We start from the raw sequence: 16,752 nt of genomic DNA, 5'->3' as shown, positions 1-16,752 counted from the left end.
CCTGTTAGAGTAGCAAAATTCATCTTGATGGTACAATCGAACACACGATTATAACTTCTTTTTCTTTTCGTCAATATCGTTACATCCACGTCACTAATATGTTACAAAGAGTATAAGCAGCAAAATAAGACAAACTATTGCAGAATGAATTAGAACAGCTGAAGAAAACAAATTATATAGAACAGGGAAAAAAACGTTACGGTTCAGAAAGAGAGGGGGAAAAGCCAAAATCGGGGCGGCGCAGCAAGACGGGCATTACAATAGAGTCCTTATGAAAAATGCGCAAAATAGGTTATGCGACTAAAAGAAAGAAAGAGTGCAATTTTACAATTAATCAAGCGATATCAATGTCAGTATTCAATAATTCTAGCTCCATTTCTCACAACCAAAGCGCGAGAGATTTAATGAGAGCTGCCGAAGTTTTATTTTGCTCTAACGTCAGAGGACTAAAAGCAGAACGGCTCAAAGAATCCACAATAACTGAAATTCACCACCTCGGCCTTGACCTGCCATATGATAACAAGTCCGGATCACATATCCTAACTCCAAGTCAATAGATCTCAAGTATATAATCCATGCTAAGACACAATTGCATGGACTTTGAGTAAATGTTGCAAGACCAAGAGAAATTTTTTTTTAAAAGAAGGTGAATGTTAGCAAGATATACCTGTCCACGTCTCTGCTTCCCACAAATCCTCTAACCCCGCCACCTTGAGAAGCTTTCCTGTCATCAATCGGCCTTGTCCTGGAATTTACAGTGCCACGAGATCGAGGCCTCTCCATGTAGTCAACAGCTCTGGGATCTTGATATGCCTGTGATAAGGAAGGAGATTTCTCAGAAAATCCAGCTCGAGTCTCTTCATATGATCCAGATCCGGAAGGTCTCTCAGTAAAGACAGATCTGGACTCTTCATAGAGTCCAGGCCGGGAAGGCCTCTCAGGAAACCCGGGCCTATACTTCTCAGACAAGCCAGGTCGAGAACGTGGTCTCTCAGAATGGCCAGCTCTAGGATCCTCGTGTGCCCCTGGCCGGGAAGGAGGTCTCTCTGGAAAACCAGCTCTGGGTTCCTCGTATGGTGCAAGCCGAGAAGGTCTCTCAATAGAGATAGCATCCCTACCAGCTCCAGAACCGGGCCTTTCAAACACTTTCTGGCTATAACGAACCTTGTCATCCAATTCCCGCCTCAGCAGTTCCAAATCCTTCTCTCTTTTAAGAATAAGATCCTGTAAACAGCTTTGCTCTTCACCAGATTTTTCCAGAAATTCCTTTTTCAGGTGCTCAATTTCTTCTTTCAAACTGTTTTCCTCTTCTGTCTCAGGCCTGAAACATTACTTCCCAGTTAGTCTAATAATTTCCATTTTTCTCTGCATTTTGTCCTAATTTTATTGTTTATTTTAGAAACAGGTGCAGCTTGCTTCAAAACAAGCGCACAAAACATTCACACTTAACACTGCAGCTCAATAGTCATAAGGCATGTCCAAACTGAACATGCTACTGTTATCATTAGTTAAAAACATATTTGATGAGCATATTTTTTTGTAAAGTTGCAGTATCCAGGAACAAGATTTATATGGACTTACATGGATAAAGTTGCAAGAAGACACAAACAAGCAGAAGAAACTAGACCACAATTACAACAAAAATATATTAAAACCTATGTCCATGATTGGATGATCTTATTCTGCTTTTAGTAAGTTGATCTCATTCCAAAATGATTTGTCTTTGCAGTGTAACCTTTAGTTAAAGCACCTATGCGACAATTAAAAATTTTTAATTAATAATTAGAGGTCAAAATAAAGAAGTGATGTCAAATATCAAAATTTTCAATTCTCGTCTGATACTACATGCCAACACAGACCAGGGTATTCCATAGCCATTACCAATGTAAAAAGATGAGATTTAATGAATATCTAAAAATATTTAATTACCATATAGACATGATATGAATTTATATAGAAAAATTAATTACCAAACATGCATTAGGAAAAAGAATCTCCATATATAGAAGTTAAAAAAATTGGCTAAATCTTTTATTATTATGCAAAAGATACTAAACATGCATGTGAATTTCACATATATAGAAATTAAAAATAGAACTAATACGTAACAGATTCAAAAGATAGAATTAATACTGAATAATATGTAGAAAAAATGATCGTGTATGAATAAAAAATGTGGATTAATATGTGTTAATATTACACATACAAACGTGAATTAGAGTTAATATGTATGTTGATGAAAAGTAGAGAAGAAGAAGCAACCTCGTTATGATGCATATGTATATTGAAATAGTTCACATGCTACCAAATTAATTTTTGTACACGTGATAAATATTCATGCCTATAAAAATTATTACCTTCATTAAACTTTAAAAAATTAAGCTATCGCGTTGACAACATGTTATAAAAGTGAAGAAAAGAGAAGAGAACAGAGAGAAGTCAATATACTTATGTGTGTTTTATTAAGAACCAAAGCTCTGTATTTATAGGACAGAATTAGGGATACAACAGTAATTATTTCTAGAGCTGCAGGGGTGTAATTGTCATTCACCTCTAAACCCTAATAATCTTTCCTTTTACAACACAATTATAATTTTTCCCACATTCACTCTTTTTGACTAATTTCTTCTGTACAAATGGCAAAATCAATATAAAAAGAATGAATGGCACAAAACCCCTTGACCTTTACATAGATTGTGGACTATCCACTATCATTTCATTTTGATGGATAACCTCTTTAAATGACCTTTTTCGGTGTAGAATACAATATTTTCTTCAAATTTTTTTTTTCAGAAGGCTTGTAAAATGATGAATATATACTCTTATTTGAAAAAAAAAAAAAAGAAGAAGAAGAAGGATAGAGCTGTTTGTAGGCTAATTTGACAAACATCTGAGCTGTTTACTATATAGCCAGCATGGTTAGAACTACCCACAATTTCTATAGAAGTTAGTAAAGTTCACTTTATCGGAGTTAAAACAAAAAATTGTTTTACATTAATAAAAAAAAAAAAAAAAAGAAGAAGAAGAAGGATAGAGCTGTTTGTAGGCTAATTTGACAAACATCTGAGCTGTTAACTATATAGCCAGCATGGTTAGAACTACCCACAATTTCTATAGAAGTTAGTAAAGTTCACTTTATCGGAGTTAAAACAAAAAATTGTTTTACATTATTCTCTTTGGTAAATGAAACTAGGCTAAAAATACAATGCGGTACTGAAATCTCACAGAGAAATTCCAAGTAAACGCAAGTCATGAGCTCTAATTTTCATAAAAAAAAATTTCCTTCTTCATTTTTTCTTGTGAACTTGTCTCTATTTTCTAAAACCCAAGGGTCTAAAAGACGTAAGCCATGGTAATACGTGGAGGTCAAGCCCAGAGCCTTATGAGCCTACGTAATTAATTCTTTTCATTAGATTATATATGATATATTAACACCAAAAAAGTACCACCAAATGTCTGAAAATCAAAGAAGAAAATAGAAAATAAACCTTTCTAAATTAACAATGAATAAATATAGATTAAAAGGAAAAAAAAAAAGAAAGAGAGACAGGTTCTAGATCTTATGACAAAAAAAATAAGATGAAAAAAGTTAAAGACACTGATAACTAAACGCTTTATAAGAATCCAGTGTGGATAAAGCACTACTGTAAATGTAATTAGTCATACAGATGGTCATAGGCCCTCCCATTCTCCAACTAGGTACCAAAACATCAAATACCCTTCAAAAAACTTATAAAGCTGTTCATAAAATAATCAACAAACATGATAGCTGTTAACTTACAGCCACCAGTTAGAATTACACACACTTTCTATAACTTACAAGCATTAATCATAACACAAAAAATGTAAAGGTAAAACAGCATGTAAAATAAACAACACTAACAAAATGCATAATACAAATACAATTTTCCCCATTTTCAAGAATTGCAATCAGTAAGATAACTATCGATGAATTTAAATCAACAGGGATGACTAAAACAGAAAAGTATGAAAAGAGAACCTCTCAACTAGTCGATGCTCCAATTCCAGGTCAATCTTCCTCCAATCCAAGCCCTTCTGCTCAAGCAAGACTTCCCGAGGCTTAGCATCACCAAATGGGTTCATTTTTGGGGTCTGCTTGGCTGCACCTTCAGCCATCCCTGACTGCAATGTCGTGAGACTCTCTGACCTGCTCGAATGAGTACTCCCAGGTCTACTCGACTGTGAGCTAGTAGGCCTACTACTGCCAACAGAATGCTGTTGCTTCTTCACTTCAATTTCGATATCCATTTTCTTCCAATCCAATCCCTTCTCCGCCAAAACCTCCTCCCTTGGCCTTGCTGCCCCAAATGGATTCGACTTGTTCACTTTAACTAGCACGTCAGCATCACCACCACGATCACTTTTGGTAGGGTCCAGGACCAATCTCTGACGTTCACCTTCATTTCGAGTCCAGCGATCGGGCTCAAGCCTCCCGAACCCGGAAGATCTCGCCTGTTGTGGCGGCTGAGATTGCACAAAGGGCTTCTTAGTAGCCACCCAACTGTCCACTTCATCAGCCCTTGAAATCCCATCGGAGGATCCTCCAAGAGAACTATACCTCGCAGGACGACCCGCCGGACCCGAAGTGTAATCGGGTAGGGCTTTCTTCCCTGAAGCCCAGTTATCAACTCCGTCAGCTCTCGAAGTTTGTTGATCGAACCCCGAAACCCTAGTTGGTCCTCGGCGATTCTCATCCTCAAACCCTCCATAAGATCTCCGGTTCTCAAACTCCCGAGTCGGTCGATCGGAATACCCGTCACCATATCCAGAACCCGGTCGGTTTCCATAACTAGGAAACCCTTCTCCGAGCCGCCCGTGCTGCATTTCGTCAGGTGGACGCTCCCTAGGTCGAGTGGGTAGCCGGAACATTTCTTCCTGAGTCAAGCCTCGGCTAGGCGGAGCCGATCCGGAGCCATAACTAGGTTGCATCGTGAACTCGTGCAAGCTCATCTTGGTTTTCTTCTTCTGTTTCGTGTTCACCGCCTCCTTCAGGCTTGGAAAATTACCTCCTCCGGCTTGAGCAGCAGCAGCGGCTTGTTCTGCCTGTTCCCGTTCTTCGGCTTCGGCTCTCTCCGATTCGGCGGCCCAGTCGCCAATATTTTTCCATGGTGATTTCGACATTTCTTCAAACGATCTATAATCAGAAACAAATTTTTCGATTCGAAACCAACATCTGAGATTTTATACCATATCGTGTATGTAGAATTACGAGCGGAGGCTCCGAATAGGGAGCCGGAGCTCCAACCACATGAACAGAGGACTAGAGTGTGTGTTTTTGTGTGTGTGCGCGCGCGAGAGAGAGAATGTGTGTGGGTTGGGGTGATGGAAATGGCCAGAAAAGAGGCAGTTGTGGATGATAGAGAATAGAATGGTGACGTGGATGCTTATGATTGGTTTTGAATGTAGGGTCGACATGTGGGGACGGTGAAAATATCAAAGGCTTTTCGTGTCAGTCAATTTGAAAACAATCTAATGAGGACTGTTTGGGTAGTGCAATATGCTATCGAGGGGAAATTTTGTTTTAATTTTATAATCATGATCAACCCTAAAGATCCGTTTGGATAGTTTCTTTTTCTGCTTTTGTAGAAATGCTCTTTTAAATTGTCACATAGGGCCAACTTTCTTCAAAAGTAATTGACCTGTTAAAAGTTTCATCATTTAATCCTAACCATCGATTAAATATAGGTTAGCAATTGAATCAGGTCTCTAGCGAGCCCCATGGTCAAGCTCTTGAGTATCTGGCTCGTAAGCAATCTCAGCCACAAAGCTTTCTTTTTAACGTGGTGAGCACAATTAAACTTTTCTTCAAAGGCTTGTAAGTTTTACAAGCTAACTCGTATGTGAGGTCCGTCTAGAAATGCATCTTTTGTAAAGGAGGGAGTTCAGGATTGAAGATCAACTAAACGGTCATTGATCATTGATCATCAACAACCAACGACCGTATTAGCGAGGTCATTTATTAATTTTAAATGAATTAAATGTAAGAATTTAAGAATTTCAGTAACATGAACACTCCAATGCTTAAGATAAAATTTTCCTAGTTCAATAGAACGGAATAATGAAAAGTAAAATCTTTAAACATTCAACACAAAATTGGAATAGAGTTCGTCACTGGTATCTCAATTAATCCAGATTTCCTTAATTTGACCACGCGAATAATTATTTCTCAAAAGAACTTAAAACAAAGAATACGTAAAGGTGAAAAAATGTTCATTCTATAATTAATCCCCTTGGAAATGTTAATGTTTCAATAATGGGACAAACTTATAGATGAATTGATATAGCACAATTTTTGAGCTCTACAGGGTTAAATTAATTAATATACCCGCAAAGCGTTCGATATGTGCTTCTTTCGTTAAATATAAATCTCCAATCAAATGATCAATGCATATAAAATATTACTTCTACTTCAAGTTCTAAAATTATGATCATACTATATGAAACTTATTGACAAATAAGGCATAGTTATTATAAATGTACCTTAAACTCAGTGGCCGTTTCTTGAACAAGCCTCTGGATTTTGGAAGGGCAGCTTCCTAATCCTAATCAATACTTGTGAGTTGCGAATTTACTGTATCATAACATTTATATAATAAGCATAAACCAGTAGGAAGGTATCAACAGAACTAAAAAAGTAATCGAACTACTGAAGTAAAGGAACACTTGCAGTTGCTGTCTACCGAAGAGCAAGTGTGAAACTGGGCGGTGCTGGCTTGCCGCCCGTGACGGCGTGAGTCAGGGTGCTGCTACAGGAGCAATGGGAGCCGGGAGGTAGAACATAGAAGGTTGGGTTTGGCTTCTGTGTTTTTTGAAAATGTGAGAAGTGATGAAATGTTGTATGGTACTCTCTTTGTTTCATTTATATAGACTGATTTTGTTTTTCATACGAGTTAAGAAATCATATTTAATGTTATTGAAGAGTAATTTTTGCAAAAACAATCCTGATTTACTCTTATTTACATTTGTACAATTTCAAGATTAAGGAGGAAAATTGGTTATAATTAAGTAAATTAAATAAAGGTATGTTGGTAAACAAACAAAACAAAACATTATCAATAGATAAACAGAATTATATAATTAGGACAAGAAAATAACAAAGTCGGCCAATATAAATGGGACGGGTGGGGTAATTGATATGGTCTATGGCACTATTGAATTTTATTTCCTTCACAGTTTCAAATGCATCTGTAATTAGGGATGTCAACGAGCTGAGCTGAGTTGGCTCGCGAGTTAGAATTTCTCGAGCTTTTTTTGGCCCGAGCCGGGAAATTATGGCTCGACCCGACCGGACCGATCTCGATTTCTAGATATATTTTTTTTTTACAAGGCAGCTAATCTGCTGCCAAGTTGCTACCAACGGGCAACAGATTTTTCCTCTCTTTTTCCTTTTTTCTTTTTCTTTAATAGGGCCAACTCGAGCCAACTCTTAAAAATGAGGCTCAGTGCCTCCGAGCCTCGAGCCAAGTCAGCTCGAACTTTTTCTGAGCTGAGCTATGAGTGGCTCAAGTCAACTAGCCCAATTGCTATCCCTATCTATAACTGAGCACGGACGGGCTCGCCTCTAAATTCCAATGGATGCAGCATAGACAATCGTGGCCCTCGCTAAGTGCTAGAACATTTGAAAGTGATGGATACATCACACACTCAAATTTGAATTTTGTGCCATGAATTGGAAAAAAAAAATGTACACGAAAAATAATCATATACTTATTTTTTTGAAATTTGTACAAGAAATATTTAATTCATATACATTATATCTCTAATTACGATTAATGTAGTCTATCTCAAGGCCCAAAAAAAAATAATAATAAATAAATAAATAAATAAGAGTAGAATTATAAAATTATAAGCTGTATTATTGTATTTTTTTTCAAGTGAATATTTTCATTTGTATAAAGTTTGAAATCAAAGCATTTGTATACTTTAATATTTCATTCAAATGATCATATCTAAAATTCAAAAAAATTAAAATAAATAAATAATCAACTTTTCTTTTTTTCATTAAAATGGATAAATTGCTCTAGAATTTTCGAACCTTCGAAAGTTGTGGAGTCTTGAACCTTTGATTTCTAGCACTTATGATAGAAACATCAGTTTGGTTTAAAATGTTAAATTTTGAATTAAATAACTATTTTACCATTGTTTGATTTAAAACTAAATAAACTAAAATAAGAAAATTTTAATAAAGAAATAAAGAAAAGGACACACCCCCCCGCCTATCACCACCCCAACTCTCCACAAACCACAAGCACATCTCTCATCCTCTTCCCAATTAATGAGGAAGATTTCCTAGTGGTTTTCTTCAACATTTGCCAACGAAAGGATCGGAGGGAAGCCATAAAAAATCTCGAGTTCTACCACAGCACCACTGGTCCTGCTCCACCACCACCGAAGCCACCCCAATTCTCCATGACCTTGCTATATTTGTTGTTCAACAATTATATCTGTAGGTAAAATTGGGAAGATATTATACATTGGAAAAGGAAAAAAACCAATGTGAAATCAAAACAAAAGAAGTTGGCGAATTAGGCAACAACTGCGCGATGTAGCCATGCATGTGCATGGGCAGATGGGCTACAGTGGCGGATCTAGGTAGTGTCGAGTCAGTGCAGCCGCCCTAGCTGGATTCTCCCAACCCACCTGTAACCTTTTTTTTTGTTGGCAATAGATTAAAGTTTTAAGTTATATTGCTAGTAATCAGTTTATTTTCAAGAATCTCTTGTGGCTCACTTGGTCAGACGTTGAATGTATGTAGTGGAGGTCCTGAGTTTGAATTCTTTTACCAACAAACTATTGTGGAATAATATTTAAATACAACAATTTTTGCCAAAATTCAAGAGAGTGGGGGACCAAACAAAAATTCGAACTTGTGACTTTTGTTAGACATAGTATAAACTTCACCGCTATGGCACCCATTGATTATTGCCAGTAAGGTTAACAAAAATAATATTTGTTAGTTTTATCTATTGTAATGCAAGTGCAACTATAAAGATTTGAATACGTGCTCTTCCTTTAAAATATACAAAGCTTGGCAACCATGTTATTAGATGAGTTCGTTCATTCTTATAACATAACTACATATGTTCAATTTGAACAAAATAATTGTTAAAATTTAAACTTTAGACCTTATTTGATTCCTACTTTTTTTCAAATACATTTTTTATCTCTTCTTTTCAACAACATATTCTTCATTAAAATAATATTATACGTAAATTCAAATTTATTTTTTTTAGCCACACATCTCTATCAAACCACTATTACAAAATCCTTTTTTTTCCTTTTTTTCTTTTTTTGCAAAAAATTGGTATCAAACGAACTCTTAATATTTTCTTGCGGTCGACGGTAGACAGTCAACGACCGCCCGTGCTGATTCAAACTCCTAGATTCGCCCTTGATGGGCTATTTCTGCAAAAGCAGAAGTTAATCTGTTTAAATCATTCGCACGCATGGCCTGGAAACAAGCTGTTAAGAATGGTTTCCAATTTTTATTCTTGGCAGCTTTTCACGAAAAAATTCAACTTTTAATGAATGGTTGGTGTTATGTCGTGAGCTGTGAGTAGAAAACTATAAATAGGTTATTATTTTCAATTACAAACACATGAAATGCACAATCAATAGCCATATATAACGTCTTTATTCCAATTCATTTTCATATTTAAACTTTTAGTGTTCTTCAAGTTCTTGAAAGAAAAACAAAAGAGTTTGATTATTTTTTTTCTTAAGGACTTGTTCGATTCTACAAATCGTTTGCCTTTAATCCCTTTAAGCACTGAAAATAATTGTAGAATAACAAATATCGTTTAAGGACAACGATCATGCGTTCAAGTCTTATTTTTAATTCCAATGTTATTGATTTGTTTTTAGTTCCGTCCTCCCATTCTGCTAAATTTTGTTGAACAATCTCAAACAATATTTTTCTATAGAGATCGAGACAACCATGGCTATTAACAAACTCATGAATCAAGACCGTATAAGGTTGGGTCATTTTGATGGAACGAACTTCACTCGATGGCATGATAAATTGAAGTTCTTGCTAACGGCATTGAAAATCTTCTACATTCTTGATCCAAACTCGGTGGAGACTCGAAAGTCGTAAGGACTGAATGACAAAAAGTTCAAAAGGGTGAATTGAATTATTGTTGTCATATTCTAATGATTTCTACAGCAATATCTTTATAGGTAAAGAGATTTGAAATGCAGTGGCAAACAAATGAAGAAGAGAGGAGAAAGGTATAATTCTTAATATCAAGGTATTTCGATTTTAAATTTTTTAAGAATACTCCCCTACTTCTCCAAGTGCTTGTCGACAAATTAAAGACGGTCAAAATAGAACTTTTGAAATCCTTCCAAGTGGGAGACATCATTGCTAAAGTCTCAAGGACTTAGAAATAATATCAAAAGATCCTTCATAGTTTCGAAGACTATTGTTTGGAACGAATTTAGAATTATCTCTAGATTAAGAATTGAGGGCAAGAAATAAGAGTGAAAACTCTTATAGATGCACTTAAAAGCAAATGTCATGAAAAAATCGAGCTGTCCAACAATTGAAATAAAAGGAAATCTTCTAACAATGGCTACAAAAAGTCCAAGAAGAAGCCCAATTGGGATTGTTTTGTGCGTGGAGAATTTAAATATCATACAAAAGATCATCAGCATTGAAAATAAAACAAAAAGCAGGTAAAATAAATTCCTTTGATGAAGATAACATTGTAGCTTACTGTAAGTGAAATTAATACTATTAAGGAAAAGTTACCAATTGGTGACATAATACATGTGCAATAATTCATGTATCATATGATAAGTCACTCTTGAAGACTTATCACAAGTTGAAGGGTGAACACGAGATACAAATGAGAAATGAAAGCCGCTCCAAAGCGATTGGAAAAGGTAATGTTGCTAATAACTTCACTTTCGAAAAAGCAGTTACCTTAACAAATGTATTACATGTTCCTGGCATGAATATAAACTTAGTTAAGTAGAGATCTTTTGAGAAAGTCGAGTATTTTAAGTGTTTGTGGGGCTAGGAAACTTGTGCTGTTCTGAAATGGGAAGTTTATTTAAAAATGCTATTCTTGTGAATGAATTGTCAAATTATGTACCATTGACAATATTAATAAAAATAAAGTTGACTTTACTTACATGATTAATCTTTTATGTTATGACATGCTAGACTAGACCACATAGGTGCTAGTATTATGAAAATATTGTTAAAATGTGATATAATATCTTATAATATGAATAAAGTATATAAACGTAAAACTTGTGCAGAATCTAAAATGATAAAGAAATCTTATTGTAGTGTGAAAAGGCTTTACAATTTATAGAACTTTTTAGAGGAAATTACAGAATCTAAGATATTTAATAATCCCATTTCAAAAATCAGAGGTTAACTTGACTATTTCAAAAATCAGATCTATTATTAATTAATTAATTAACAAATATAAAAATTAATTAATCTATCTAATCTAATTTTCAAACCCTAATTTATTCCTACCTACCTTTCTCTCTCTATAGTCTCACGATCTCACCTCTCAACCAGACAAACCTCTGCCGCCTCGCCTCTCAACCTGAGAGCTTCGGCGTTCGATTGAAGCCACTGGAATCCCCCGAACTGAAGCCGCTCGAATCCATTGCCGCTATCAGTCGCTGTGAGTGGTGAATCCATCGCAGCAGAACAGCGCTTGAGTTCGTTGGGCACAGCCACAATCAGGTCAGATCTCGTCACGTGCGGAGCTCAAATCTCACCGCATACAACGACAAGCCCAGACGGAGATGATAGTTTCGGAGCGCGCTGTGCACAACGACGGAGATATATTTATGGCTTGTGCCTTTTTTTGGGTGATGGGTTTGTGGTGGTTTGATGGTGGTGGTGGTGCATAAGACACTCATGATCCGACGAAGATGATGGTTTTTCGAGTTTGGTGTGTGGTGGTGGTGTGGATACTGGTGGTAATTTTATTTTGATGTGGTGTATGGTGGTTGTTGAGGAGGTGGATTTGCAGTCTGGTGCGATTACGATGGTCATAGTAGGTGGTGGTCGGGGTTGGATGGGATGGGACGTGGGAATGTTTGTGACCAATTATTTGGTTGATTGTGACAATTGTCTAATTCGTGTCCAACAAATAATGTGACCTAAAAATATAATTGTGACTCATAATTTATTGTTGTGATTGTAAAATTAATTGCGACCAATTATTTTGATAATTTGTGACTGTCAAATGAATTGTGACAAATAAAAATTTTGATTTGATGACCAATCAATGAATTGTGATCTATGAAATTTTTGATTTGTGACCGACAAATGAGTTGTGGCCAATAATATTTTTAATTTTGTAACCAATCAATGAATTGTGAACTATGAAATCTTCGATTTGTGATCGAGAAATAATTTGTGACCTATAGAATCTTTTATTTGTGACTTATGAATAATGTGTAACCAATTAATTCGATAAGTTATGATCAAATTATATAGATTTGTGTTTTAATATGCTTAATTAATAAATTATTTCATAAATAAATTTTAATAATATCTGATTTTTGAAATTGTAAACTTTCTTTTCTTAGTTTTGAAATAGGCTATAATTAAACTCTTAAAAGTGAATGTTTCCCAACTTTTTATTTGGATATAGGTGAATTAAATAGTATGTTCACTAGGAGAGAAAATGCGTATTACTTTTATAGTAGACCATTCAAGATACATGTCTATTTATTTGATGAAACAACAATATGAAAATTTTCATTTGTTTAAAATTTATAAAAGTGAAGTTGAAAAACACTTAAACAAGAAAATAAAAATAATTAGAAGTGATAGATGTAGTGATATTTCTCTAGTGATTTTCATTCACTTTGTGAACAAAAGAAATAGAATATCAATATTCAGCACCTAGAATACTCCAACAAAATGTTGTTGATGAAAGAAAAAATAAAACATTAATTGAAATGATAAATGTCATAATAATATATGTTGGGTTGTCATTTAACTTATGGGTAAACCATTGTTAAGTACGTATAGAATCTTATATAGAATTTCTTTAAAATTCACAAAGATTTCTCTTTTTGAATTATGGAATAGAAGAGAACTAAACATATAATAGTTTAAAGCAATGTTATCAAAACCCGCCTAACCCAACCGGTTTGACCAATAAAATTGGACCAAAAAGGGGCTAATCATGCTCAGTTAACCCATTATGATAAAACTGCTTAAAACACAGTGAATCGGTCGGTTTAACCGTAAACCAATGATCTGATCACATTTTTGTGATTTTTCCAAAAAAAAATTTCATAGTTAAGGCTAGTAGAGAAATATTGGATGTCGTGCTCTTTTTATAGATATATTTCTTTCAAATGGTTTTATAAACTTTAAATGTAGAATAGTGACTTTTATAGATACACTTCTATCCAATGGTTTCATAAATTTTTAACGTGGAATAGTGGCATAACAAAAAATTGTTAAAATGCTCATCATAATCATTTTCAAAATATATGTCTAATTGACTAATTTAATTTTGAATCCAAACTAACTAAATTGTAATTTCCACCTTCATTTTCTTCATTTATTTAGTTTTCAAATTTAACTTAAATTGCACTTGATTATTAATATATTAATGTTAGATATTATTTTCTATAAGTTTAAACTATTTTAGTTAACAAAGCAAGCTATTTTAACTTGTTGATTTTTAATTTTTGAAAAATGAAGACTAATTGTAGGATAATGAATCTAATCAACAAAGATAGATTTACTTGAATTATTAATATGAAATTTAAAAAAAAAATTTATTGCTTTCATAGTATTTTATTATTTTTGTATGTATTTATTGCATCTGGATTGATCCCGATTTGACCCCGGTTAAACCTTTTGACCCTTGAATTTTCACTTTTTTTTGGTTGATGACCAGGTCGATTTTCAAAATATTGCTTTAAAGTATTTGAGTGTCTTGCTCATTATAAGAATACAAGCCCATAAAGGATCAAGTTGGGTCTAAAAAGTATCAAATGTGCTTTGTTGAATATACTAGTAATAACATCTAGTATAGATTACTAAACTTGGAGACCAATGTGATAATTAAATCAAGTGACATGGAGTTCTTTGAGAATTTATTATGTTCGAAAAATGACTTAAGGATAACTCATATAGAGTTTCCTAACTCTAGATGAACACGAGGAAACTTCTCCTAAAGATGATAATGAATCTCGAAAAAACAAAAGAAAGAAGAAAAAAAAGATATTAAGATCGAATGAAACAGATTCTCAACTCATTTCACTTTACTTCGTAGAGAGAAATGAGAAGAATGTTGTTATAACAATAACATTATTCTACAAGAGAAAGTTAATCCTAAGACCTACAAAGAAGCTATGACTTCTCGTGATAGTATTTTTTAGAAAGATGCAATTAAAGATAAAACGAATTCAATTATATTAAACAATACTTGAGAACTTGTCAATTTACTACCCGGATCTAAATTTATTTTTTATAAATGGATGTTTAGGAGAAAATACAATGTAGGCGGTTCTTTTAACACCTTTAAAGTTAGATTAGTAGTTAAAAGTTATCGACAACATGAAATAATTGATTATATTTATACCCAAGCATTGGTAGCTAGAATAATATCAATTGAGATATTATTCGCATTAGCATCCATATATGACTTACATGCTTATCAAAATGGATGTCAAAACGACATTCTTAAATGATGATGTCGATGAGGAGGTTTATATAGAACAATTAGAAGGGCTTGTTTTACCCGATAATCAACATAAAGTATGCAAGTTACTAAAATCATTATATAGGTTAAAATAAAGACAAAACAAATGACATGAAAATTTTGACTTATCAATTATTTCTTTTGGTTTCATATATAATAGTGCAATTAAGTCTTTATATTTTAAAGTATGTGACAAATATATTGTATTTATATGCTTGTATATCAATGACATGTTGATCAGATGGACGAAATAAAAGAAACAAAAAGGTTTCTATCTTCTATATTCAATATGAAGGATTTTGGACAAGTGAATACCATATTGGATATAAAAGTTACGAAAACTAGTGGGGTCTATTATTTAAATAAATCACATTACATTAAGAATATGATAAATGAGTTCATTCATTTGAACTTAAAAGAATTTACTACCCCTCTTGATCCAAATTTTGAAATTATAAAGATTGATGGAAAAGCGATTGCTCAACTAGAACATGTGAGTGCTATAAGTAGTCTCTTATATATATAGTTAAATGCACAAAATTGGATATAGCATTGCAGTTAGTAAACTAATTAGGTTGCAGTGAGTAAACTAAGTAAGTTTACTAGTAATTTATTAGTAATTCAAGCAAGACACATTGGAAGGTCATTGGAAAAGTTTTTGGTTATTTAAAAAAAAATTCTAAAACTTAGGCTTACAATATTCTAAATTTTCAACTATAATAGAAGGATTTATTAATACTAGCTTGATTCTAGCACAAACAAAAGTAAATACACTCCACGTTAGGTTATTACTCTTAGAAGATGTGCAGTTTCTTGGAAGTCTAAGAAACTATCATGCATAACACATTCAACCATAAAATAAGCAAAAAGTTTTTTTACGCATTTGCATCGCCTAATCAAGCCTACCCCTTAGCTTAGGGTCAATACATCGCCACGCATTACGCCTTTTAGAATACTGCATGTGTCAAACCAATCAAGTCGGTTCGATTTGATTTGATTGATTTAGTCAGTTTATTATTATTATTATTATTATTATTATTATTATTATTATTATTATTATTATTTTGTTCAAGCCTACTTTCAATAACCTAAAGTTTTTATTGTGCATTATCTTCTTCCTAGACTTTTCCACAATGGCATACAAAAAGAGAGAAACTTCGAGATATGTTCGAATTGTAGTGGCTAAAACTATGTCCATAAGTAGGGTAACTAGTAGTTACCCATATTGTAATATATAATATTGAAAATTATTTAAAAATATATATTGTTCACTAAATAGAATCTTGGTAATTAGCACAAAATATTCATACCTTTCAATGGTATTTTGAAAAAGTCTCTACGTTTCATTTTTTGACATTTTCTCTCCTATTTTCACATTTCATTGCGGAAAATGTCCTCTTCTCAATAAAAAAAAAATATAAAATGACAAATATATACTCTTATTTTAAGTAAAACTAAAATTAAATTAAACTAAAATTAAAAAATTTGTAATTATACTCCCAAACTTTTTAAAAAACTGCAAATGAGTTAAAATGTTAATTAGCAAAAAGTCCACACCTTTTCATATTATTGTACAAAACGTCCATGCCTTTCATTTTTTTGACATTTTCATCCTTATTTTCATATTACATTGCAAAAATCATCATTTTCATTAAGTTTCTCAATTAAAAGCTATAAAATGACGAATATACCCTCCTTTTTAAATTAAAAAAATAAAGAACAAATTGCAATTATACTCCCAAATTTTTCAAAAAAGTATAAATAAATTTCAAATAAATAATTAAAAAAGAAATATTCTTTATTCTTTATTTTTGTTTTATTTAAAATGAGGGTATATTTGTCATTTTACATTTTTAACTAAGAAAATGGATAGAAATTATGATTTCAACAATGAAATGTGAAAATAAGGGTGAAAATGTCAAAAGAAAACGTAGGAACATTTTACATAATAATATTAAGAGGTAAGGATGTTTTGTGCTAATTACTCTTTAATAACTTATTTGGACTCATTTGCAGTTTTTTTAAAAGT

At 33.3% G+C, this 16,752-nt stretch overlaps 1 protein-coding gene across 1 annotated transcript; it reads right to left on the bottom strand.

The window, feature by feature from the left end:
- Positions 1–149: 149 nt before the first annotated feature.
- Positions 150–5,357, bottom strand: LOC111395051 (eukaryotic translation initiation factor 4B1-like). Its single transcript, XM_023021078.1, has 3 exons — positions 4,001–5,357; positions 668–1,321; positions 150–506 (listed from the first exon to the last, which is right to left on the bottom strand). The coding sequence occupies exons 1-3, from the start codon at positions 5,140–5,142 to the stop codon at positions 488–490; spliced, it is 1,815 nt and encodes a 604-aa protein (XP_022876846.1). The 5' UTR covers positions 5,143–5,357; the 3' UTR covers positions 150–487.
- Between the last annotated feature and the right edge of the window lie 11,395 nt (positions 5,358–16,752).

This window comes from Olea europaea, chromosome 1, assembly GCF_002742605.1.
Source record: "Olea europaea var. sylvestris chromosome 1, O_europaea_v1, whole genome shotgun sequence".
Taxonomy (NCBI): Eukaryota; Viridiplantae; Streptophyta; class Magnoliopsida; order Lamiales; family Oleaceae; genus Olea; species Olea europaea.
The sequence above is the reverse complement of the archived record's forward strand: the minus strand, read 5'-3'. Positions and strand labels throughout refer to the sequence as shown.